General features: G+C 41.9%; 1 protein-coding gene across 2 annotated transcripts in view; it reads left to right on the top strand.

Annotated features, from left to right (window-relative positions):
* BDNF (brain derived neurotrophic factor) overlaps positions 1-22,106 on the top strand; it is a 78,562-nt gene extending 56,456 nt beyond the window's left edge. For both annotated transcript variants that reach the window (XM_029059317.2, XM_029059318.2), the window contains one exon: positions 20,780-22,106. In XM_029059317.2, coding sequence (XP_028915150.1) covers positions 20,780-21,541 — 762 coding nt within the window. In that variant the 3' untranslated portion in view covers positions 21,542-22,106. The remainder of the gene's footprint in view (positions 1-20,779) is intronic.
* Positions 22,107-23,854: the final 1,748 nt, after the last annotated feature.

Genomic DNA, 23,854 nt, shown 5'->3' with positions numbered 1-23,854 from the left:
TCCCTCCAACTTAGACTGAAGACAGGGACTGTGTCCAACCTTATTATCTAGCATCCTTCCCAGCGTTTAGTACAGTGGTTGGCACAAGTAAGTACTTGACAAATACTATAATTAATTTAAAAGGGCCTTCCACCAATCAATGCATATTGTGTGCAAACCACTTGGAAAAGCACAGTACAACAGACTGGTAGACATTATCCAACCTCACAAGTAATTTACATTCTACAAAGGGAGACAGACATTAAGAAAGATTATGAATAGGTAAAGTAGTAGAGTATAAGAATATTTACATAAGTAATAATAATGATTACAGTATTTTTAAGCACTTACTATGTGCCACGCACTGCTCAAAGCACTGGGGTAGATTCAAGGTAATCAGGTTGCCCCACGTGGGGCTCACAGTCTTAATCCCCATTTTCCAGATGAGTAACTGAAGCACAGAGAAGTTAAGGGACTTGCCCAAGGTTACACAGCAGACAAGTGGCAGAGCCAGGATTAGAATCCGCATCCTCTGACTCCCAAGCCCATGCTCTTTCCACTGATCCACGCTGGACCCAAACAGGCGGAGGAAGGCAGAGGAGGAACCCATGAAAGAGACTGAGAAGATGCAGCCAGAGAGATAGGAGGAGAAGCAGGAGAGGACAGTTTCTGTGAAGCCAAGGTTAGGTAATGTTTCCAGGAGAAGAGGGTGGCCACAACGCCAGCGGCAGCAGAAAAGTCAAGGAGGAAAAAGGGTAGAGTACTCGCCATTAGATTTGACAAGAAGGAGGTCACTGGTGATTTTGAAGAGGGCTATTACTGTAGAATGGAGGGAGTGGAAGCCAGATTTCAGGGGATAAAGGAGAAAATTGGAGGAGAGGAAGTGGAGGTAGCAAATGTAGACAACACACTCAAGGAGTTTGGAGAGGAATGGTAGAATGAAGACGTGGCGCTATCTGGAGGGTGCCATGAGGTCAAAGGAGGGTTTTTTTAGGTTAGGGGATACATGGCATGCTTGAAAGTAATGGAGAAGGAGCCTTTGGAAAATGAGCAGTTGAAGATGGTGGTGAGGGAGGGAAATAGGTAGGAACTATAATTGAACAGATGATATTAATAGGATTCTGTTTAAGATTCTCTGGTAAAGTGAGGTACCTGTTTCCATACCACAAGGTGGAGGATTCTTTAAAGTTACTGCCACCACATTAGAGAGCATGACTGGGAGAGTGGTTGATCTTAGCCCAGTCTTTGAGTGGATATGGTCCACAGGACTCCTCAGTAAAAATTGGGACAGCTCTTAGATTCAAATGAGAGGGACTTCCAGGAGCAGTGCAAGTCCCAGCATGCTGTAGGCTCCACCTTCCATCCCGGCAGATGAGACACCTGGATTGAGGTAGAGCCCTGGAACCAATTTCCTGTATTAAAAATGACGGTATTTGTTAAGCACTTACTGCACTAAGTGCTGGGGTGGATATAAGCAAATCGGGTTGGACATAGTCCCTGTCCCACATGGGGCTCACAGTCTTGATCCCTATTTTTCAGATGAGGTAACTGAGGCCCAGAGAAGTAGTAAAAATAATAATAATAATGTTGGTATTTGTTAAGCGCTTACTATGTGCCGAGCACTGTTCTAAGCTCTGGGGTAGATACAGGGTAATCAGGTTGTCCTATGTGAGGCTCACTGTTAATCCCCATTTTACAGATGAGGTAACTGAGGCACAGAGAAGTGAAGTGATTTGCCCAAGGTCACACAGCAGACAAGTGGTCGGGATTAGAACCCTTGACTTTCTGACTCCCAGGCCTGTGTTCTATGCACTGCGCCCCACTGCTTCTCTGTATTGGGTCCCTGTGGCTGATCTCTTTGATCAGAGATGGGAAGTGGATGCAGTTTCATTTTCACCGAGTTAATCCATCCATCAGTGGTATTTAATGAACACTTACCATGTGCAGAGCACTGTACAAAGCGGTTGGAAGAATACAATTAATCAATCATATTTATTGAGCACTTACTATGGGTAGAGCATTGTACTAAGCGCTTGGGAGAGTACAATACAACAGAATTAGCGACATTCCCTGCCCATAACGAGCATTGCAATGGAGCTGGTAGACACGTTCCCTGTGCCCAAGGAACTCCTCCAGACTGCTGGTGTCCTGTCACCCTGGTTCCTAGGTCACTTCTGAAGGCCATTCTGGGGCACCCTGCCCTTCTACCTAGCCTCTCCCTTACTTCCCCCTCCCTTGACTCTCAGGAAATGACTCCTGGCAGGAATTAATTGTGGGCGAGTTGTTATTTCATGTCTCTGTTTGTAAAATGTTGCACTTGGAGAGAATTGTGTTGTTGTAATTAGTGTAAAGCTCTGGAGGGCTATTCTAGGCCAGCACTACCTTCCATATGCCAGTGAGGGGGAGGGGACCTTCAGGGCTGTTTTTAACTATATGTTTCGACTCCCTCTAAATTTGGGGAAAATGTTGAGCATTTTCAAAGATATTAAAGTTCACCTTTTGCCTAAGAGTCTGAGTCATAAATAATCACATCTATGAGTGTGAACCTAGCCACACACACACACACACACACACACACACACACAGCAACAACACTGAAGCTCAGACCAAGTGGTCTTCCTCTGGCCCACCTTTAGGCCCTTGACAACATGCCCTGAATTGAACCTATAGTCAAGTTTCCAATTAATAGCCCAGATGGGTGTGAGCTGGATTGAATGCATTCAAAACAATGCCCCTAAGGTGTTAACCAGCATCTGGTCTCTTTCTGGGCTAGTCTAGGGAAGTGTGACTGTTGGATTTTACAGAATGACTCTGCTGCATTTTCTCACAAATGACTGCGGATGCCTCCTTTTAACCCTATGTGGCTTCTCTCCACTTTTTATGCTCCTTGGTATGGTTTGAATTATCCCAAGAGAGTTTATTGAAGTTAATGGTTTGTTTGCTGGGGTTTGTTTTCTGTTTGTATTCAGGACCTTAAAAAAAAAACCTACTCTTCTTTTGCCAACTGGGAGGTGATCTTTGAACCCAACCCATCTTAACCCTTCTGTTGCTCTCTGGAGAAATGCGCCCATTACTGAATTGTTATCAAGACAGACTCTTTTAGTTTTAGAAATCGATTTAGCATATCATGGAAGAAAAATTGTCTGAAAACTCTTCAGTATTTATTGTTGAAGATGAACTGGGTTGACTTTTACTGCTGTAGATTATTGGACTGTACACTCCACGTTAGCAGGAATCATGCCTATCAACTCTGTTGTATTGTACAGTTCCAAGCACTTATATAGTGCTCTATAGGCAATAAGTGCTCAATAAATACTATTGATAGGTTGATTGATTTTGGAACTCAAAGTTTAATTATCTTTTGGGAACCTAGATAAACATGGTAGCAGATTGTGTTACTTCAGTGAAGGCACTAATCAATCAGTCAATCACTGTGAGTCCATTATTGGGGAGTGATTGTCTCTGTTGCCGAAATGTACATTCCAAGTGCTTAGTACAGTGCTCTGCACATAGTAAGCACTCAATAAATAGTACTGAATGAATTTATTGAGTGTTTACTATGTGCAGAGCACTGTATCAAGTGCTTGGGAAAGTACAATGCAACAGAATTAGCTGAAATGTTGCTGCTCACAAAAGTGGTAACCCATCATTTTCTTTCCCTTGGATTTGGCCAAGAGAACTATAGCTTCATTTTCCTAGCTAGTCCAGTCATATGATTGATTGATTGATTGATTGACTGATGGAGAAAATAAGGTTTCCTGTCCCGCAGCCTTCCACCAGATCTGCTGACAGGCATGAAATGAATCCAAATTATTACCCTGTTGAATTGCCTGCAATTAGCTGAAAATGCATATATAATTTGCATACTCAGTCATATTTATTAAGCACTTCCTGGGTGCAGAGTGCTGTACTAAGCACTTGGGAGGGTACAGTATAACAGAGTTGATAGTCATGTTCCCTGCCGACAGATGATTAGGGGCCTCATCAAAGAAAAAGTAAACAATTTTTCAGAATGTAAGAGAAGTGATTTGCATAATGCCTTTGAAGTCGCAGATCCCTTTTCAAGCTACATATATAGTAAGGTCTCAGTGAATACCATTGATTAATTGATTGAAATCAAAACCTATCTTTCAATGGACAGAGGCGAAGAACCTTAACTAAAGTCATGTTGCTAAGTCTCCTTGAGGGCAGAGATCATGTCTACTAACTTGTACTCTCGGCATGGCCTAGTGGATAGAGCACCGGGGCTGGGAGTCAGAAAGACCTAGGTTCTAATCCCAGCTCCGCCACTTTTCTGCCGTATGATCTTGGGCAAGTCACTTCACTTCTCTGTGCCTCAGTTCCCTCATCTGTAAAATGGGGAAAGGGATTAAGACTGTGAGCCCTATGTGGGACATGGACTGTGTCCAACCTGATTAGCTTGTATCTACCCTAGTGCTAAGCACAGTGCCTGGTTTAACAAATACCTTTTTTTAAAAAAAATAGAGGAATAGTAACTGACCAATTCAGTCTGCTTCTTCAAGCCCTCTGAGCATTTAAGCAATTTAAGTATGCTAGGAAAAAGAAGAAAGTCAAATAAATTGTAAGCTTCTTGTGGTCAGGGATCGCATCTACCAACTCTGCTGTATTTCTCAAGTGCTTAGTACAGTACTCTACACATAGGAAGTGCTCAATGAATACCAGTGATTGACTGATAAATAGCAAAAACAAAAAAAAGAAATGTTTAAAAAGAAGCCAACTAGAGAAGAGATGAGGGATTACAGTTGGTGGAAAAAGGGCATTGTCTATATAGCTGTACTGAGAAGAGGTATTTTCACTCATGAATTCACAAATTACTTTCTCTTCAGTTTGTCAATGATTATATAAGTACCCTACTTCAGAAGATGAACTGATTTTTCCCAGGGTGCAATTTTGATGGTGTCTCATGACGTTATTTGGCTTGGTCATAGTAATAATAGGTTTTTAATGCACTCTATAAGGTTCACCATACCTTATACCTGAACGTTTTCTATGCAATTATAATAATGCGGCATCATGGCACATGATTTATGGCACTGATATGATCTCCAAACTTTCAAATCCACATTTAGGGCGTTCCCCAGATAACCTTTTGCAATTCCACTCTAACAAACTAACTACAGGATCTCACTGTGCTAATGAGTATTATTGGTTCCACTTAGGAAAAATTCTAAATCATTCCTTAGCAGAAGAGAGTGTGGAGAGTGCTAGCTTCTGGCTTGATTGTTTCACAATCTAAGTGCTATTGGCATGCTGACATTGTTTCTTTGGCCATGGAATTCCTGACAGGGTCACTTTAAAGTAGAAAGACACGCCTTTTCCCCTATATGGCGAGCCCTCCCCGGAGGTTTGGTGCTAATTCCTGAGTTTAGCATGCATGGAGTAAATAATTCCCCACACAGGAGGTGGACTGCCAGAGGCGGACTGACACAGCTTTGACAAATACACATTTTCTTTTGTTAATACCTGTCTGTGAAGGTTTTGGCAACAGGCATTTCCAGTTTCTTTCTCATGGACACCGCGCTGCTTTCTGGAAGCCTGTTTCCTTTCCAAGGCTGACAGTGGTTATAAGCAAAGTGTTCAGTCCATAAGGTGACAGACAACCTGCAAATCTGCGGTGCACCATCAACCCAGGAGCCTGATTTCATATTTTCTAGACACTCCATGTGTACTTCTTGATGGAGTCTGTTTTGCCTTAATCCACTGTGGAAGGGACACTAGTTTTCTGCTGGGTGCATGGAGGCTTCTGTCCATTTTGTCCAAAGCCTGACACGTGGGCTTGTATTTTGGTTTCTTTAAGTTGGGCCTTGTCTCACTGCTGCTGTTTCCTTGGAAGACTCTATTGACCCATATCAACAATCCCTAATACTGCCTGTATTTCTATTCCTTAAATAATTGATCCATATCAACCATACCAAATATTGCCTGTGCTTTTGTTCCTTAATTACTTTTCTTATTACTCCTTCAATCAATCAATCAATCAATGGTATTTATGGAATAAATACTTTACTGTGTTCCGAGCACTGTACTAAGCACTTGGGATATCACAATACAGCCGAGTTGGCAGACAGGATTTCTGCCTACGAGGAGTTTACAGTCAAAAGGGGGACAGATATATTAGCATAAATTTCAGATAAGCACACAAGTCCTGTGGGGCTGTGAGTGGAGTGTGTATCAGGTGTTTAAGAGTATGAATCCAAGTGCAAGGGTGACACAGTAGGAAGAAGCTGTGGGGAAAATCACAGCTTAGTTGGGGAAGGCCTTTTGGAGAGATGTGATTTTAATTCAGTCTTGCAGGTACGGAGAGTCGTGGTCTGCAATTTTTGACAGGGAAGGGAGCTCCAGGCCAGAAGGAGGAAGTGGGCAAGGTGTCAGTGGTAACACAAACAAAGTCTATGTGCCATGAATAGGTTGGCATTAGCAGAGCGAAGTGAGCAGGGTGAGTTGTAGTAGGAAAGAGGCGAGGTAAGACAAGAGAATAAGTTTATTTCTTTAAAGTCAATGATAAGGAGTAACTCTTTCATGAGGAGGTGCATGGGCAAACACTGGAAGTTCTGGAGGAATGGGGAAACACGGAAAGCAACTTGAGATTTCTTGGGAAACTTTAGGACTACTGGTGTCCATGCCTTTATGATTCCTGAAAAAGGACTTGATATTATCCTTTCATGATTCTTTGCAGGATAGTTATCAGTGGGTTGGCTGAGCGTAGTGTTGCATAAATGGCCAAGGAGAAAGCAAAGACATTCAGGGCATAGTGAAGATGCTGTGTCTGATGAATGTGTACCCAGGCTAGCTTACTTATTTGTGAGTGGGCACAGTCCTTCAAGAAGTTGTGATGCCAGGTCCCAAAAGCATGTGCCTCTCTCATGAGGTCAGCTGATTGAAGGCAGGGTTATCAATATCTTGAATTTATATAACATCTTTATGTTCCAAAGAACTTTCCTATTACCTAATTTTTGCCCTCACAATGTCCTTATAAGTAGAGAAATGGTGTCATTATCCCCATTTTATAGATGAGGAAAAAGACATAAAAGGTCACGTGGCTTGCGGAAGGTCACACATTATCAGAGCTAGGTCTAGAAACCTGGCTAGCTCTGATAATGTGTGACCTTATTCATTCATTCATTCATTCAATTGTATTTATTGAGCGCTTACTGTGTGCAGAGCATTGGACTAAGTGCTTGGAAAGTACAGTTCAGCAACAGAGACAATCCCTACCCAACAACGGGCTCACAGTCTAGAAGGGGGAGGCAGACAACAAAACAAAACAAGTAGACAGGCATCAATAGCATCAAAATAGAAAAATAAAATTATAGATATATACACATTATTAATAAAATAGAATAAATATGTACACATATAACACAAGTGCTGTGGGAAGAGGCCTTCCCAGACTGAGCTCCTCTTCTCCCTCTACCCCCTCTACCACCACCCCTTCACCTCTCCGCTGCTTAACTCTCTTTTCCCCCATTTCCCTCTGCTCCTCCCCCTCTCCCTTCCCATCCCCTCCGCACTGTACTCGTCTGCTCAACTGTATATATTTATTATGCTATTTATTTTGTTAATGAAATGTACATCGCCTTGATTCTATTTAGTTGCCATTGTTTTTACAAGATGTTCTTCCCCTTGACTCTATTTATTGCCATTGTTCTTGTCTGTCCGTCTCCCCCGATTAGACTGTAAGCCCATCAAACGGCAGGGACTGTCTCTATCTGTTGCCGACTTGTTCATTCCAAGCACTTAGTACAGTGCTCTGCACATAGTAAGCGCTCAATAAATACTATTGAATTGAATTGAAAATTGAATAGAGCAGAGGGAGGGAGTAGGGGCGATGGGGAGGTGACTCGACAGCTTAAGAATAGAGCAAACGGAGGTACAGACAAGATAAGTGATTTGCCCAAGGTTACAGAATAGGCCAAAGGCAGAGTCAGGATTAGAACCCATGTCCTCTGACTCCAGGCCCATGCTGTTTTCACTAAGCCATGCTGTTTCCTGGACCACCAGGCTACATATAAATGAAAATGGAGCAATGAAGTGAAATGGACTTGGAATAACTTGGTAATTATCATGTTGGGATTGATTAAATGAACAAGCAAGAAGGTCTGTGTAATGAGTGTGCTGAGTAAAACCTTCCTCGATCAATCATATGTATTTAGTGCTTACTCTGTTCAGAGTAATTCACTAAGCATTTTGGACAGTTGGTAGGCACAGTCCCTGCCCACAGTGAACTTTCAATCGCGAGGACCAGCTCCTAAGAATCTACATTATAACTGAATAGAAAGAGGGGAAACCACACGAAATTTTTCCTGCCACCAGGATTATGTCCAAAGTATCCCCCCATACCTTTCAAATTTTATTTTTCCTCTTCTTTCTCAGATTACTGTGTTCAGTTCTGTGCAGATGAGGAAGGGCACCTAACTTCATGCTACTGCAAAAAGAATTCGAGGTGTTTCTATGTTGCATTCTTCTACAAATGGCCACCCTGTTCATAGAAAATGTCTTCCAGCCAAGAATCTGTTGCATTCGGTGATGCAAATATCTTTCATGCATTTGGGGTAGGCCTGGACCTCAGCCAGTTTCTTCGATAAGGTCCGCCTGAGTCATTAGCCAGAGAGTCAATAAGCTTTGTGAGTTGAACTATCCCAGTGAACCCTAGCACAGTGGAGAGAGAAAAAAATTTGATTATTCTCCTTCCCGCATTAAGCTACAAATAATGAGCACTTGCCTGTGCTTTGTGGTAATTAAAAAAATTATAGTATTGGATGCACAAATAACCCCCAGGATAACTCATGGTTGTGTTGAACCACCAGTTTTCTCCATGTGTGAGCAAGGGTAATCCTCGTTAGCTCTTGGAACATCGTCTCCTCAGAAAGGGATACGTGTCCACACATGTTTTGGCGTCTACCCACACACTTCTATAAACATCAGAGAAGGAGAGACGGCTGTACCTGTGCGCTTCAGTGAAACTTAGCCAACAGATCTCTGAAAATGGTCTCATAAAGGTGAGCGATAGAAAGCTACTAGCCTCTTCCTGCTAATTTTATCTCTCCCCTGGGATTCTTTTATGGTGGATTTAATAGACTCTAATACCAGTGTCTCCACTCACCATATCATTCTTCATCTAATCCCTCCCCTTTCCTCCTTTCACCTTTCTGACATCAGTTTAATGTTAGTTTGTCTTGGAAGTAAGTTTTTGGGTATATTTAGTAGTTGTCTCTTTGGGAAAGCAAATTATTACCATTTTTACCTCTTTCTGGTTAAATAAAGTTTAAACACACCATTTCATATTTAAGTTGTGCCTAATTATGTGCAGATAGTCTTTCTAGAGTGGAGATTGTACAGATAGCTAATTAACCGCAGAAGTAAATTGGCTATGGAAAATTGGAAGAACATTGCCTATGGAAAAACTGGGATGGGCATTCCTTTCAAACCCATCTGGTATCCATTAAGAGAGGGTGTATTCACCATGATAGTGTGCAATGCCACTTTAGGGGGTGGTGAATTTGGCCACGGCAGCTGCCAGGTACCGTTGGCATAAATAGAATTCTCCCAGGAAAGCTTGGGATAGTCCCATATCAATCCAAAAACCACTTGCTGTCAGCCATGAATCTAACTGAAACCTGACCTTTGGATTCCTTTCTTTCCTTTTTTTTAAATTATTATCACCAGTCTGGCATTTCACCAAACCTCCTGTAATGGCAGCTTCCTTTTATTGAAGACGGCTGGGGGAGTTGCCCTGTGTAGCTCAGTTTGAGTTTAGGCTCAGTGGTTACCCACAGAGCAGAGTGTTACACTCTCTTCCCTGACGGGCTTTTGTGTGCAATTGCGTCATTCAAGCATCTGAGGTACCAAGTAGGTAAGAAAGTGTACGGGGATATATATTCAGGTATAAGAATACAGTTGACTCAGCTTTTAAAAGATTGCCATAGCGAGATGGGCTTTACAAGCCATTTAGGGTAGGATAGAAGGTTGGTCATCCAGACTGGCGTAAGTGCTCTCCTTCAGGGCTGTGAAGGAGGAAATCTGAGCTGGAAAGTGGGTGGCATATCTAGGATTGCTGTTCTGGAACCTCCCAGCCCTGCCCAGATGCCAGTAATTTAACAGTTATCACCTCAGATTTCTCATCAGTTTCCCTGTTTTGGGTTGTCAGATGAACTGTGTAATTTTACAAGGTCGCTTCAAGCTTTGCATGTCTAGTGTCTCTTGAGATTAGGGCTGGGTTTCAGGGCCTTTGGCCAAGGATAGAGTCTCAACTCCACCCCTCCATCCACTGGGCAAACACTTCTACCCAGTTGTGGCTCATGGGGTTTTACTTCATATTTCCTGGAACTGTAATCCCTGTTGACCCTTTTCAAAATCCTGGGAATTGAGCAAATGTCACCTAGAGCGTAACAATGCCTCTGGAAAAGGATTGTCTGTTGACCTGAGTGCTAGTGGACTCCAGGACTGGAGCTTTTCATGTGCCATCCCCAATTTTAATTTTAATTTTGAGGGTTTTGGAGGACAGAAGATAGGGACCTGGGTGGTGGCAGTATGAGAATAGAAGGTGTAAATGACTCCTCCCTAACCTCAACAGGTCACGTATTCTTCCTGGCGCTCACTCCTGCCATTTTAGGATAGTGCCAACTCATAAACTGCTTAGGAAGCTTTGAGGGAAAAGTGCTGTGTAAAGGCAAAATGACACAAACACACCTGTGAAGGTGTCACCATATGTTTGGCAATTCACTGCATTTTCCTTTGTTTTTCTGCAGTGAGTGTGAGAGAGTGAGTGTGTGTATATAATATTAATAAATAATAATTATGGCATTTGTTAAGTGCTTACTATCTGCCAAGGACTGTTCTAAGCGCTGGGGTAAATACAGGGTGATCAGGTTGTCCCACATGGGGCTCACACTTTTAATCCCCATTTTACAGATGAGGTAACTGAGGCACAGAGAAGTCAAGTGACTTGCCCAAGGTCACACAGCAGCAATAATAATGTTGGTATTTGTTAAGCGCTTACTATGTGCAGAGCACTGTTCTAAGCACTGGGGTAGATTCAAAATAATCAGGTTGTCCCACGTGAGGCTCACAGTCTTAATCCCCATTTTACAGATGAGGTAACTAAGGCACCGAGAAGATAAGTGAATTGCCCACAGTCACACAGCTGATAAGTGGCGGGTCTGGGATTAGAACCCATGTCCTCTGACGCCCAAGCCCGGGATCCTTCCACTAAGCCATGCTGCTTCTCGTATGAGTGTTTGCTACTGAAAGCTCACCTCCTCCTGGAGGCCTTCCCAGCCTGAGCTCCTTTTTCCTTTGCTCCTCCTCGCCTCCCCATCACCCCTACTTCCTCCCTCTGCTCTACCCCCCTCCCCACCTCACCTCCTCACCTGTGTTATATATGTACATATTTATTCTATTTATTTTATTAATGATGTGTATATACCTATAATTCTATTTATTTATATTGAAGCTATTGATGCCTGTCTACTTGTTTTGTTTTCTTTTGTTCTCTGTCTCCCCCTTCTAGACTGTGAGCCTGTTGTTGGATAGGGATTGTCTCTATTTGTTGCCAAATTGTACTTTCCAAGCACTTAGTCCAGTGCTCTGCACAAAGTAAGTGCTCAATAAATATGATTGAATGAATGAATGAGTTTAGAGGGGAACTTTATTGCATCTTGGGAAATCCTTTCACTTGCCTAACACCCTTAGAATGACAATCAGTGCCTGCATGCATATCATGGTTTGGAGGGAAATTACTGCTTTTTGAAAATAAAGTGCATATGGCTTTTCTCAAAAACCTTTCCCCCCAATCCTGAAGTCAGCTATAAATTTACACTGGCTACCAATTAGAAGGCTTTTGCACAAATAAAATGCTAAATTGACATTAAAGGTCAACATATTTAGACCAATGTTACCCTCACAAATTTTCAGGAAACTCACCATTTATCTAATGGTGATATTTTCCTGTTTGATCAGTGACATACTCAGTAAGAAAAATCCCTGGTGATTAGGTTGATGCTGACCTCTTAATAATTATCACTCTACAACATATTTCATAATGAAATGGCATACTGTGGGAAACTTAGCAACATTACTCAATTGTAATAGTTAATTTGCAACACAAGACCTAGAAGCATTATTAAACACTACTTAATTCATGGGCTATTCAAATGGATTAGAAAAAATTCAAACATAGGAGGTTTAAACATAGGTGCAGGTGAAACAGCAATGTTTAATGACAGTTTATGAAATACTAAAGGATATATGTAACATATATGATACATAAAACTAGGGCTCATTATCCACAGGCATAATTAGAGTGATTGCCCCTCATAGCTTTTTGAGTTTGACTCTCAGACTTCTTTTTTATAGTTAAGTGTTTACTATGTGTCCAGCATTGTACTAAACACTAGAGTAAATACAAGATAATCAGATTGCAAATAGTCCCTGTCTCACATTAGGTTCACAGTCTTAATCCTCATTTGACAAAGGAGGTAACTGAGGTACAGAGAAGTTAAGTGACTTGCCCAAGGTCACCCAGCAGACAAGCGGCAGAGACGGGACTAAAACCTAGGTCCTCTGACTCCCAGGCCTGTGTTCTTTCCAATAGGCAAATCAATCAATCAATCAATCACTCATATTTATTGTGCACTTACTATGTGCACTGTACTAAGCGCTTGTGAGAGTACAATAATAATAATGATAATAGTATTTGTTAAGCACTTACTATGTGCTGGGCACTGTTCTAAGCGCTGGGGTAGTACAAGGTAATCAGGTTGCCCCACGTGGGTTTCACAGTCTTAATCCCCATTTTACAGATGAAGGAACTGAGGCCCAGAGAAGTTAAGTGACTTGCCCAAAGTCACATAGCTGACAAGTGGTGGAGCTGGGATTAGAACCCACGACCTCCAACTCCCAAGCCTGTGCTCTTTCTACTAAGCCACAATACAATAGTCTATACCACTTGTCTTGAACTTACCCAACTCAGGTCTTCGAAAGAATCTGAGAGGTCCTAATCAGGACTGAAAAGATGCTAAATAGTGGCATTTTGGCCAGTTTCTCCTAATCCTGTGCTGACAATGAAAATTTTTCGACACCTCTACGCATTAGCTCCAAAGAAAATTTTTATGGTCGTGTATTTCTCTAATGTCAATGTTTCCTTTAGCTATAATGAGGTTCTCACAAGACCATATTCATGAGAGAAACATTTTTCCTATGTGAAAATGCCTGCTTTATTTGTATTTGGAAAGGGTTCCTATTCTAGAGAGAGTTGGAGACAAAGGAATATCAAGCGAATGATTTAATAAATTTATTTAGACTTTTAGATCATTTTCTGCCTTTAAGACCTGCTGCATCCTAATTTCCCTATATACCATTTGAGCCACCTGTAGAGCGAGAGTGCTATCAGTCAATCAGTGATATTTATTGCATGCTGACTGCATGCAGATCACTGTACTAAACGCTTGGGAGAGTACAATACAACAGAGTTGGTAGACATGATCCTATCCCTCAAGGAGCTCACAATCTAGTGGAGGAGGCAGACACTAAAATAAATTCTAGACAGGGCAAGTTCTGCAGGGGCAGGTGTGGAATGAGTATCAAAGTGCTGAAGGGGTACAGACCCAAGTGTGTATGTGACACAGAAGGGAGGGAGAATGGGGAGGGGTGAGGAGAAGTTAGTTATCTAAGGCTTCCTGGAGGAGATATTATTTTAGATGGGCTTTCAAGATAGAGAGAATGGTGTTCTGTTGGACATGAAGTGGAAGGGAGTCCTAGACAGGAGAAAGGGCACGAGCAAGTGTTGGTGGCAAAAAAGATGAGATCGAGGTCTAGTAAGCAGGTTGGTGGTAGAGGAGCCGAGTGTGTAGGTTGGATTGTAGTAGGAGAGGAGTGAATATAGTATTGAGGGGGAAGAGCTGATTGAATGCCTTAAAGCAGATGGTGAGGAGAGAAGAGGGTGGTGTGGAGATGGATGTGGGAAACAATTGGAGGTGTTTCCTACTTGAAGTAAAATGAAAAAACGCCAGAAGTCAAATATTTAACAGTTTTACAGTTGGAAATAATCTGTGACTCTAGACCATCAAATCTCCAGTTCAATCTGAGAGAAACTTTCAATGCATCACTTTGGGTCAGTATCCATACCGAAATAAAGGCTGGCGGGGGGGTGGGAGGACATTTGCAAGGTAGATATAAGGTGTGCCTATGTTAGGCTTTGAAAAAGATGTTGTACTGAATGAGCTTTCAAATTCACAGTGGGCCTGGATTTACCCTATAGCTTGGAAGGCAATTTATTTGAAAAATTCTCACTATAAAGCCCTAGGGTGTCCAACTTAGCTAAAGTTCTTTATTCAGCGATATCGACCACGTGCACTATACTGTGTGGCATTTTTAGGCAATTGTACTTTGGCAATTTTGTATGAAAAATGGCTATTATTTTGGTGCAAAGGAAACACAACATGCAGTAAAAACAATCCCATCACAGGTAATACAAATCATATAGCAATCATGGTGATTTGGAAGCTAATAAGGATGAATGGGAATTAGATGAAGAGCTGAGTTTTATTTGGAGATCTGGCTTCTGAACTGATGCCATTAGAGAAATCCATGTCAGTATGTGTTTTACTTTCAATGCTGGGCCTCTCTTTGTTTAAGTGTGAAGTGGAGATAATTACAGTTTCTTGCCTCTCAGGGGTACTACAAGCCTTAATTACTTAATATTTGGGAAAGCATCTTGAGATCGGCAAATGAAAAGCGCTGAGCAAAGGGTTCCAAGTTTGGAGCAGCTAGAACTGCAAAGAGTTGATTTTGAACTTTATAACCTCACAATCCCTGGGGTTTGCCAATTTGTTCTGCTCACGCGAGAAAGCAATTGGTAGAGAACCTAGAGAATGGAGAAGTTTGGTGTTCACTTCTACCTTTTTCCCTTTTCTTAGAGCATCTGGGTCTTGTGGAAATACTCTTGACCGTCCCATGCCATAGGAAACTGAACTTTAAAAAATGATTTTTAAAAATTCTTATACCTTTTAACTTTTATTTTAAACCATCTCCTTTTCCACAATCTGAGATGGCTACATCATTGTTGATCATCTTTTCAAAGATGTCTTCAAGAGACTTCCCAGACTAAGTCCTTCAATTCTAACTGCCCTTCCCTCTGCACTGACTATGCATTTGGCCTTGTACCCCTTAAACAATTTGATACTCACCCCAGTTCCTCATCCTTAATGTATTTTAATGTCTGTCTCCCCCAGTAGACTACAACTCTTTGCGGGGAGGGGTCGCTTCTACCAACTCTTCTACTTTCCCAAATGCTTAGTACAGTGCTCTGCACACAGTAAGTGCTCAACAAATGCCATCAATTGATTGATCTTCAGTTAGATTCTCCCAGGCAAAGATTAGTCCTAAGAGAAGACACAATTTTCATAGCCAGAGGGAAGAGGAAGGCTGAGATTATCAGAAAAAAAGTGTTATTTGATGTTTTGGAGTAACTGCCCTAATCCCCTCCCCACCCCCACCCTTTTGCTTTGGTTGTAGAGGGTGCCTAACCTTAAAGTTGAAGAAGATACCTCTATCAACGGAATTGACTAAACACCTCCAGTAATCAGAACCCAGTACTAGAGTACTTGAGAGACAATTTTTTAAAAAAGTATATGGATCATTCTTCCCCTGGAGAATTTCTAATACAATGACAAATGCAAATCAGTGGACATTAGTGTATACAACTGTTAAAAGAACCTGAGACTAGATGAAAAATAACAAATACAAGTGAATAAATGCATTAGTAACAAATGAGAAAATACGTTTGTTAAGTGGAATCCTAGTGCCCTAAAAAAGTTAATCCATCAACAGGGTTTATTACAAACCGGCTATGTGCAAAACACTGAACTAGGCATTTGGGAGAGTGTGATAGAGTCAGAAGATGTGATCTCTGCACCGAAGGAGTTCACCATCTGGTAGGGGAGAGGTGAGTCCCTTTTGAAGGTGTTTAAACTTATTCCTGGAGAATAATTGATGCAAACGAAAAACTTAACTTCTTGAGTGCCCTCATGACTCTGAACCGAGCACATTGCATCATAGTCAGTTCCCAGAATCCTAACAGTTTACGTTTCAAATGAGGTTGACCGGCTGACCTGGATTCAGAAGTGAGAACTTTGGTTGAAGATTTAAAGACCAGGAGCTATCTGAGAGCTTGTACATTTTTGTCCTCATCAGGGAGCTATATTATCTTGATTATCTTGAGAAGCAGCATGGCCTAGTGAATGGAGTATGGGCCTGGAAGTCACAATGACCTGGGTTCTAATCCCGTCTCTGCCACATGTCTGCTGTATGACCTTGGACAAGTCACTTAACTTCTCTGTTCCTCCATTTCCTCACCTGTAAAATGGGGATTAAGACTGAGCCTTATGTGGAACAGGGACTGTGTCCAACCCGATTATCTTGTACATACCCTAGTGCTTAGAACAATATCTGGTACATAGTGCTTAATAAATGCCATAATTTTTATGATTATCATCTGTATATACACTTATCTGTGTTAGAGGGCTATTCATTCAGTCATATTTATTGAGCACTTACTGTGTGCAGAACACTGTACTAAGCACTTGGAAAGTACTATTTGGCAACAGATAGAGACAATTCCTATCAAACAACGGGTTATCATAGTCTCTGTTTATCACATGGCCACATAGTCTGCCAGGGTAGGAGAAGGGAGGGGAAAATCTTTTTCGAAATGTAACTGACATTGCTGGGTGGTTTGTTCATTTCACCTTGCATTGAATCTAGATTAGCTGACTGAAAACAGCATAAACTGCAATCAGTACAGACCACATTTATTAGTGGGATCCTTTCTTCTTTCCATTCTGTTTCCTATGTAGTGACATAAAGTCACAGAAAAAAAGCCAGGGTAATCCACTGTAGAATTTGAGATTGTGAGAGTTATCGTGGAATCGCCTAGCTCATTTACCATTGGTTCCTGAGCAGTGGTGGCCTACAAATAACGGGGATGGGGAAAATGATAGTGACAAAGACGGAGGCATCAAAACATTTCAAAAATTCCTACTTGGCTAATGTACCTTTTTTCATGACTACTAAGATTCTCACTAGATCATGTCTACCAATTCTGTTGCACCCTCCCAAGTGCTGAGTGTAATGTTCTGCACTCAGTAAGCACTCAGTAAGTAGCACTCTTTGATTGCTTGATTTGGCCAACTGTTCTAAGCTTCCATTACCTTGTTGAGAACAGCTCAGCCCAATCATTCCATTATGGAGCGTCAGTTGCACATCAGCCATTTCGGCCACACCTGCACATGTGGATAGGATCTCACCATCTGCAGTGTCACCTGTGGTAATGAAAGGTAGAAATATTTATGCAGAGATGCCAACTTTACAAGTGTGAGGATAAACTGGGGCTGGGCCTAGGAAAAAAACTAAGAGACATAGGCACATACAAGAAGGAGAGATGGGCATGTACATTCAATCAATCAATAGTATTTACTGAGTACTTACTGTGTGCAGTGCTTGGTGGAGTACAATACCCAAGATGGAATGGCAGCGGAGGGTGTATAATTATAAACAGATCTAAGAAGACAAACAGGGCAGGTAAGAAAAATCTATTCCCCACTTGAAACCAGGGTAAGAGTAAAAGTTATGATGGTATTTGTTAAGCGCTTAAGGTGTGCCAGGCACTGTGCTAAGCGCTGGAATGAATACAAGCAGATCGGTTGGACACAGTCCCTGTCCAAAGTGGGGCTCACGATCTCAATCCCCATTTTACAGGTGAGGTAACAGGGACACAGAGAAGTGAAATGACTTGTCCAAGCTCACACAGCAAACGGCAGAGCCAGAATTAGAACCCATGACCTTCTGAATCCCAGGCTCGTGCTCTCTCCACAGTGCTATGGGTCCCACTGCCCCCATTTTCAAGTGAACTTGGTGTCAGTGGGGCCAAAGATCCCTGTGTCTGGCTCAATTTCCACTTCTAACTGCCCCTGCAAGAACTGGTTCCCTCATATGAACATGCCCTTAAATACATAGATGCTACACAAATGCATATAGGATAACTTGGAGTGGATTCACTGAGACCTTGAAGCAGCGTGGCTCAGTGGAAAGAGCATGGGTTTAGGAGTCAGAGGTCATGGGTTCTAATCTCGGCTCCGCCACCTGTCAGCTCTGTGACTTTGGGCAAATCACTTAACTTCTCGGTGCCTCAGTTACCTCATCTGTAAAAAATGGGGATGAAGACTGTGAGCCTCACATGGGACAACCGGATTACCCTGTATCTACCCCAGCGCTTAGAACAGTGCTCAACATGTAGTAAGCGCTTAACAAAATACCAACATTATTATTATTTTGTATTAAAATAACAAAAAACACCTACCCTACTTAAGGTGTTTGAAAGATTATGGTCCAGTTCCTTAAAGATTACACCATATTGTAAGGTTAACTCACTTTTATGCTTTAACTTAATGTTCTACATGAACTCAAGGGAATTTTTGAAATGACAAGACTGCACGTGCTTAAGATTTATAGACTGTATTTTCCCTCTTTTAATACATTGAGATGTCATTTTTTCCTTTGAAATTTTCTCCGTTGAAAATATGTATGTGGGTGTGTGCATTTAATACATTCATTAATTGATACATAAATTATATGTACCAAATTAATGTGACTCATCACTCAATGCCACCTGATTTGGGCCATGTTTCAGAGGAAAGGCTGTCAAAGGCAAAGACCCTAAGATCATTTCTTTGATTTTTAGTTCTTGGTGAACCAAAGGGTATTTCCCCAAGTGCTTCTTCTTAGTTTGCCTGGTGCTGGAGGAGAAGGTGATTATGGAAGATACAGTGTTCTTATAATGGCACCAAAGATCCAAGAAATTAACGATAGTCTAGCTGAACATTATACAGAGAGGAAAACTTACTATTGTCTACCCCAGTAGGCAAGGGACCATACTGTCAGTGATGCTAAAACAGGGCTGATGTTCTAACACAGGATGATGTAACAGGTTCCCTGGACACATTGTTAAAGGTGTGATATGATTCATGCATGGAGCACAATGTTTTCATTCTCATCTGAAGCAGTTTACCTCCTAGAGAGGCTTAGCTTGGGATGTGGGTTTCACTCAGGATGACCAGAACTCCCTAACATCCATGGAACATCCAAATGGATCAGGCTCTCCAAAAAGATTTGGTTGGAGATTGGCAGATGGAGTTGCCTGTTTGATCTAAACCGGTTTGACCATCCCAAGGTTAAGGCAATTCTGGGCGATTGTGCAATATGAGTGAATCTGGGAAACTGACACATGCCTCTAGGTTTGTTTGCTTTTAGTAATAAGTAATCAGAGTCCCTGGTGGAGGACATGTTGTGATCACTGGAAAGGGCAGAAAACAAGCCACAGGCCCTGTAGAAGATATTCATCCTTTCCCAAAGCATCAGGCATTGGCCGCTCCTGGAGGTAGGAGTACAGATTGGACTTCGGACTTCTGATGTGGACTTGCAAATCACGTCTCGATCAAATGTGCCAGAGGTCATGCTTAGAGAAGAATTGACTTCTTTATAAATAAATGCTTATGCCACAGCAACCCTCTGAAATAGGAACAGCAGGGTTGGAGGGTGGAGACAGGGAAATTGTTTTCTAAATCTGGGCAAACAACAATTCAGATAGGTGAATCTGGAGCTGTGTTGAAGACACTTGCATCCGTCTTTTGCTCTGAGGCTCATTTTGCCTAATTGATTCCCCTGGTCATTTTTGTGAGCTCTGATGCAACCAGTGAGGAAGGCTCTCTTCCTTGGGCATTGCAAAGACTTCCCAATAAACTGCACTGGGCATTATCTCCTTCTTCAAAGCATGGGGATCATGCACTGTTATCTAGAAACCAGTGAAAAGGGGAGCCCATTTTCAAGTTAAAGAAAAAGTTGGGTTAACAAATAGCTGTGAGCTTGAAAAAAAAGGAAACCTCTTTTAAGGTGGAATTGAAGAAAGTAATCCTGTCTTAGTTGTCAAGGGAGTCGAAAGGATACTAATTCTACTTAATGGCTGGCATTTGTCATGTAACCTTTTACTGACGCATTAGAAAATCTCTATCTAGGAGGCTTCTTAGAAACAACCTGGGGTAGAAAACACTGTTTAGGACATTTAGGACATGTTTTACAGACCACTTGGTGCTTTCCAGGGCTGTATTTGTCAACTTTGTGTATACGAAAGAAATGTGGCAAATAAAAATCACCTTTCTTCTTCTTTGTGCTGTGATGTGTGTGTCTCGAGTGCTACAGAGCTAAAGATGCTTAGGTTTTAGGGCAGCCCTACAGAAATTCTTAGACCATTAAATTCGTCACACATTCCCATAAAGGGAGAAATTTACTAATCCTTTACCCCCCCTTACGTCTCACTATAACACTTGTGGTTGCTTAGTAACATCCATGATCTCCTTGTGATAGTAGCAGCAAGATGAGAGATCATGACAAATTAAGCCCATTAAGATATTCCCTGGAAGGGATGGAGGAAGGAGAAACCTTGATGCCTGACTTTTCACTTGGTTAAAAGAATCTCCTTATCATGGGAACAGAGAGTAACCGAGGCACTCAATCTTGGGGAAAACACTGTCTTGCATGAAATGAAATAATTACATACACCTGATATTAACTTGTACCTGTATGCAGCTGAAGTTAATCTCCATTACACAAATAAACCTCAACCCTACACGATGTCACCGAAGCTCAAGCCAGTGGATGTGCGACTGTTTGAGAACCTGCAAAAAAGTTTTAATCGGTTTCTGTTTTCTGTTTTGTGTTCCTCCCTCAGTTCCACCAGGTGAGAAGAGTGATGACCATCTTTTTCCTTACTATGGTTATATCATACTTCAGTTGCATGAAGGCTGCCCCAATGAAAGAAGCCAGTGTCAGAGGGAAAGGCAGTTTAGCCTACCCTGGTCTTCGGACCCACGGGACCTTGGAGGGCCTCAGCGGTCCCCAGCCTGGGTCGAGAGGACTGACGTCGTTGGCCAACACTTTTGAACATGTGATCGAGGAGCTCCTGGACGAGGAGCAGAGCGTCCAGCCGAGTGAGGAGAACAAAGATGCAGACTTGTATACGTCTCGGGTGATGCTAAGCAGTCAAGTGCCTTTGGAGCCCCCGCTGCTCTTTCTGCTTGAGGAGTACAAAAATTACTTGGATGCGGCCAACATGTCCATGAGAGTCCGACGCCACTCTGACCCCGCCCGCCGTGGGGAGCTGAGCGTGTGTGACAGTATCAGCGAGTGGGTCACGGCAGCGGACAAGAAGACGGCTGTGGACATGTCGGGTGGAACGGTCACGGTTCTCGAAAAAGTTCCGGTCCCCAAAGGCCAACTGAAGCAATACTTCTACGAGACTAAGTGCAACCCAATGGGCTATACAAAAGAGGGTTGTCGGGGCATAGACAAGAGGCACTGGAATTCCCAGTGCCGAACTACCCAGTCCTACGTACGGGCCCTCACGATGGATAATAAAAAAAGAGTTGGCTGGCGGTTCATAAGAATAGACACTTCCTGTGTATGTACATTGACCATTAAAAGGGGAAGATAGTGGATTTATGTTGTATAGATTATATTGAGACAAAAATTATCTATTTGTATATATACATTACAGGGTAAATTATTCAGTAAGAAAAAAATAATTTTATGGACTGCATGTATAAATGAAGTTTATACAGTACAGTGGTTCTACAATCTATTTATTGAACATATCCATGACCTGAAGGGAAATAGTCATTTGCGCACAACTTAAAAAAAAAACAACAAAATAAGTCTGCATTACATTCCTCGATAACATTGTGGTTTGTTGCCGTTGCCAAGAATTGAAAACGTAAAAAGTTGAAAAAAAAATAAATTGCATGCTGCTTCAATTGTGAATTGATGAATAAACTGTCCTCTTTTCAGAAAAAAAATTTGAACCAAACATTCCGTTTACATTTTAGACAGTAAGTATCTTTATTCCTGTTAGTATTATATCTGTTTTACTGCTTTTAACTTCTGATAGCATTGGAATTAAAACAATGTCAAGGTGCTGTTGTCCTAGCTTTCCTGTTTTCTTTTTCTTTTCTTTTTTTTTCTTTTTTTTTTAATTCCCATAAATTTAAAAGGTGGTAGGGAGGGGGAAGAATTCATGATCATATATATATACATATATTTGTATATGTATATATATGATATATACATAATATGTGAGTAGATCATGTATGTATTATGATTTACTCACATATTTTTATATATGTGTTTACTGAATCAAATTTGTTTTGTATGTGGTAAAGGTGTTTGCGATATCAAATCAGAAAACTGAAGGAATAAGTAAAAAGAGCAAGGCAACTGAATAAAGACATTCATGTCCTTCTTCCCTTGGGCACCTAAACTCATTCAGGAGCTGCTTCCCGACGCAGCCTGAACATTTCCTTCTGAAAGATCCACACACTCATAGAGTGCTGACTTTCTTTCTCCAGAAAGAGAAAATCAAATGCTCGAGATCTAAATTGTTTGACTCCTTCTGTAAATGTTACAATCCGATCCTGAACCATAAAGGCAATTGCATAGGGGATGGCAGAATACTTTTTTAAAAAATATGAGGAGACTTTTGTGCTCGGGATCAACATCTGAGTGAGAGCCTGGACCAACACCCAGAGCTGGTTCCAACCTAGGGGGTCACCATTGCGATACAATCAGCTAGGCCACGATTCCTCTATAAAGCTTATAGAGAATTGTTTGCAGAATAAAAGTATCCCAAATGAAAAGTAAAGTTTGGTAGGGGTAGAGATACCTTAAACCAGGAAACTTGGGTCAGGGGAACCCCGTTTTGTGTCCTGGAGTGTGATAGAAAATTTGCCTAGGCACAGCCCTCAGATTTCTGGGGCATGTGGTATTTGAGAAATTCAGAAAGAAATTCTGGGTAGATGGGAAGGGCTCCTCAGAAGCAGCTCTGGATTGAAGTGGGCAGAATGCTTGTACCTCACGCTTCAAGTGCCTCCATTATCTAACTATGCTCAAGAGGTTCTCACTTGACTGTGCCGAAGTTGGGCAGCTTTCAGTCCTCCCTCAGGTCCTTCCTCACCCTCTGTAACTCAGACGGACCCCAGAGATGTCTGGGAGCCTGGACCAACACCCAGAGCTGGTTCCAACCTAGGGGGTCACCATTGCGATGCAATCAGCTAGGCCACGATTCCTCCAGGAACACCCCGGCACATCTGCAATTAGATTCTTGGTTATTAAAAGAATTCAGTTTCTGGACTTAGGTTAAATTTCCTCATCTTCACATGACTTTTTTAGTTGGAGAGGGAAATGAGAGAAAACATTCCACTCTATTTCCACAAAGAGATTCAGGCTGACTAACCAGGACCAGCAACAGGATGAAGGGCCGACAGGTGACCCATCTGTGCTATTCAGAACTTTCCCTTGTTAATCAAACTACAGTATTTATGGAATGCTTCCTGTGTGCAGAGCACTGACCTAAGCACTTCAGAGAGTACAATAAAATTTGAACACAAGGAGCTTACAGTCTAGCACAGGAGATAGACATTAATATAGATTACGGGTAGGTGGAAGCAATAGAGTATAAAGATATGTACATTTTTAAAAAATGGTGGTATTTGTTAAGCGCTTACTATGTGCAAAGCACTGTTCTAAGCCCTAGGGGATCCAAGGTGATCAGATTGTCCCATGTGGGGCTCACAGTCTTCATCCCCATTTTACAGATGAGGGAACTGAAGCACAGAGAAGTTAAGTGACTTGCCCAAAGTCACACAGCTGGCAAGTGGCGGATCCGGATTAGAACCCATGCCCTCTGACTCCCAAGCCCAGGCTCTTTCCACTGAGCCACGCTGCTACTCTAAAGTGCTATGGGGGTAGGGGG

This window comes from Ornithorhynchus anatinus, chromosome 3, assembly GCF_004115215.2.
Source record: "Ornithorhynchus anatinus isolate Pmale09 chromosome 3, mOrnAna1.pri.v4, whole genome shotgun sequence".
NCBI classification, from domain to species: Eukaryota; Metazoa; Chordata; class Mammalia; order Monotremata; family Ornithorhynchidae; genus Ornithorhynchus; species Ornithorhynchus anatinus.
Note: the sequence above shows the minus strand (reverse complement) of the source record. Positions and strands in the feature narration are given on the sequence as shown.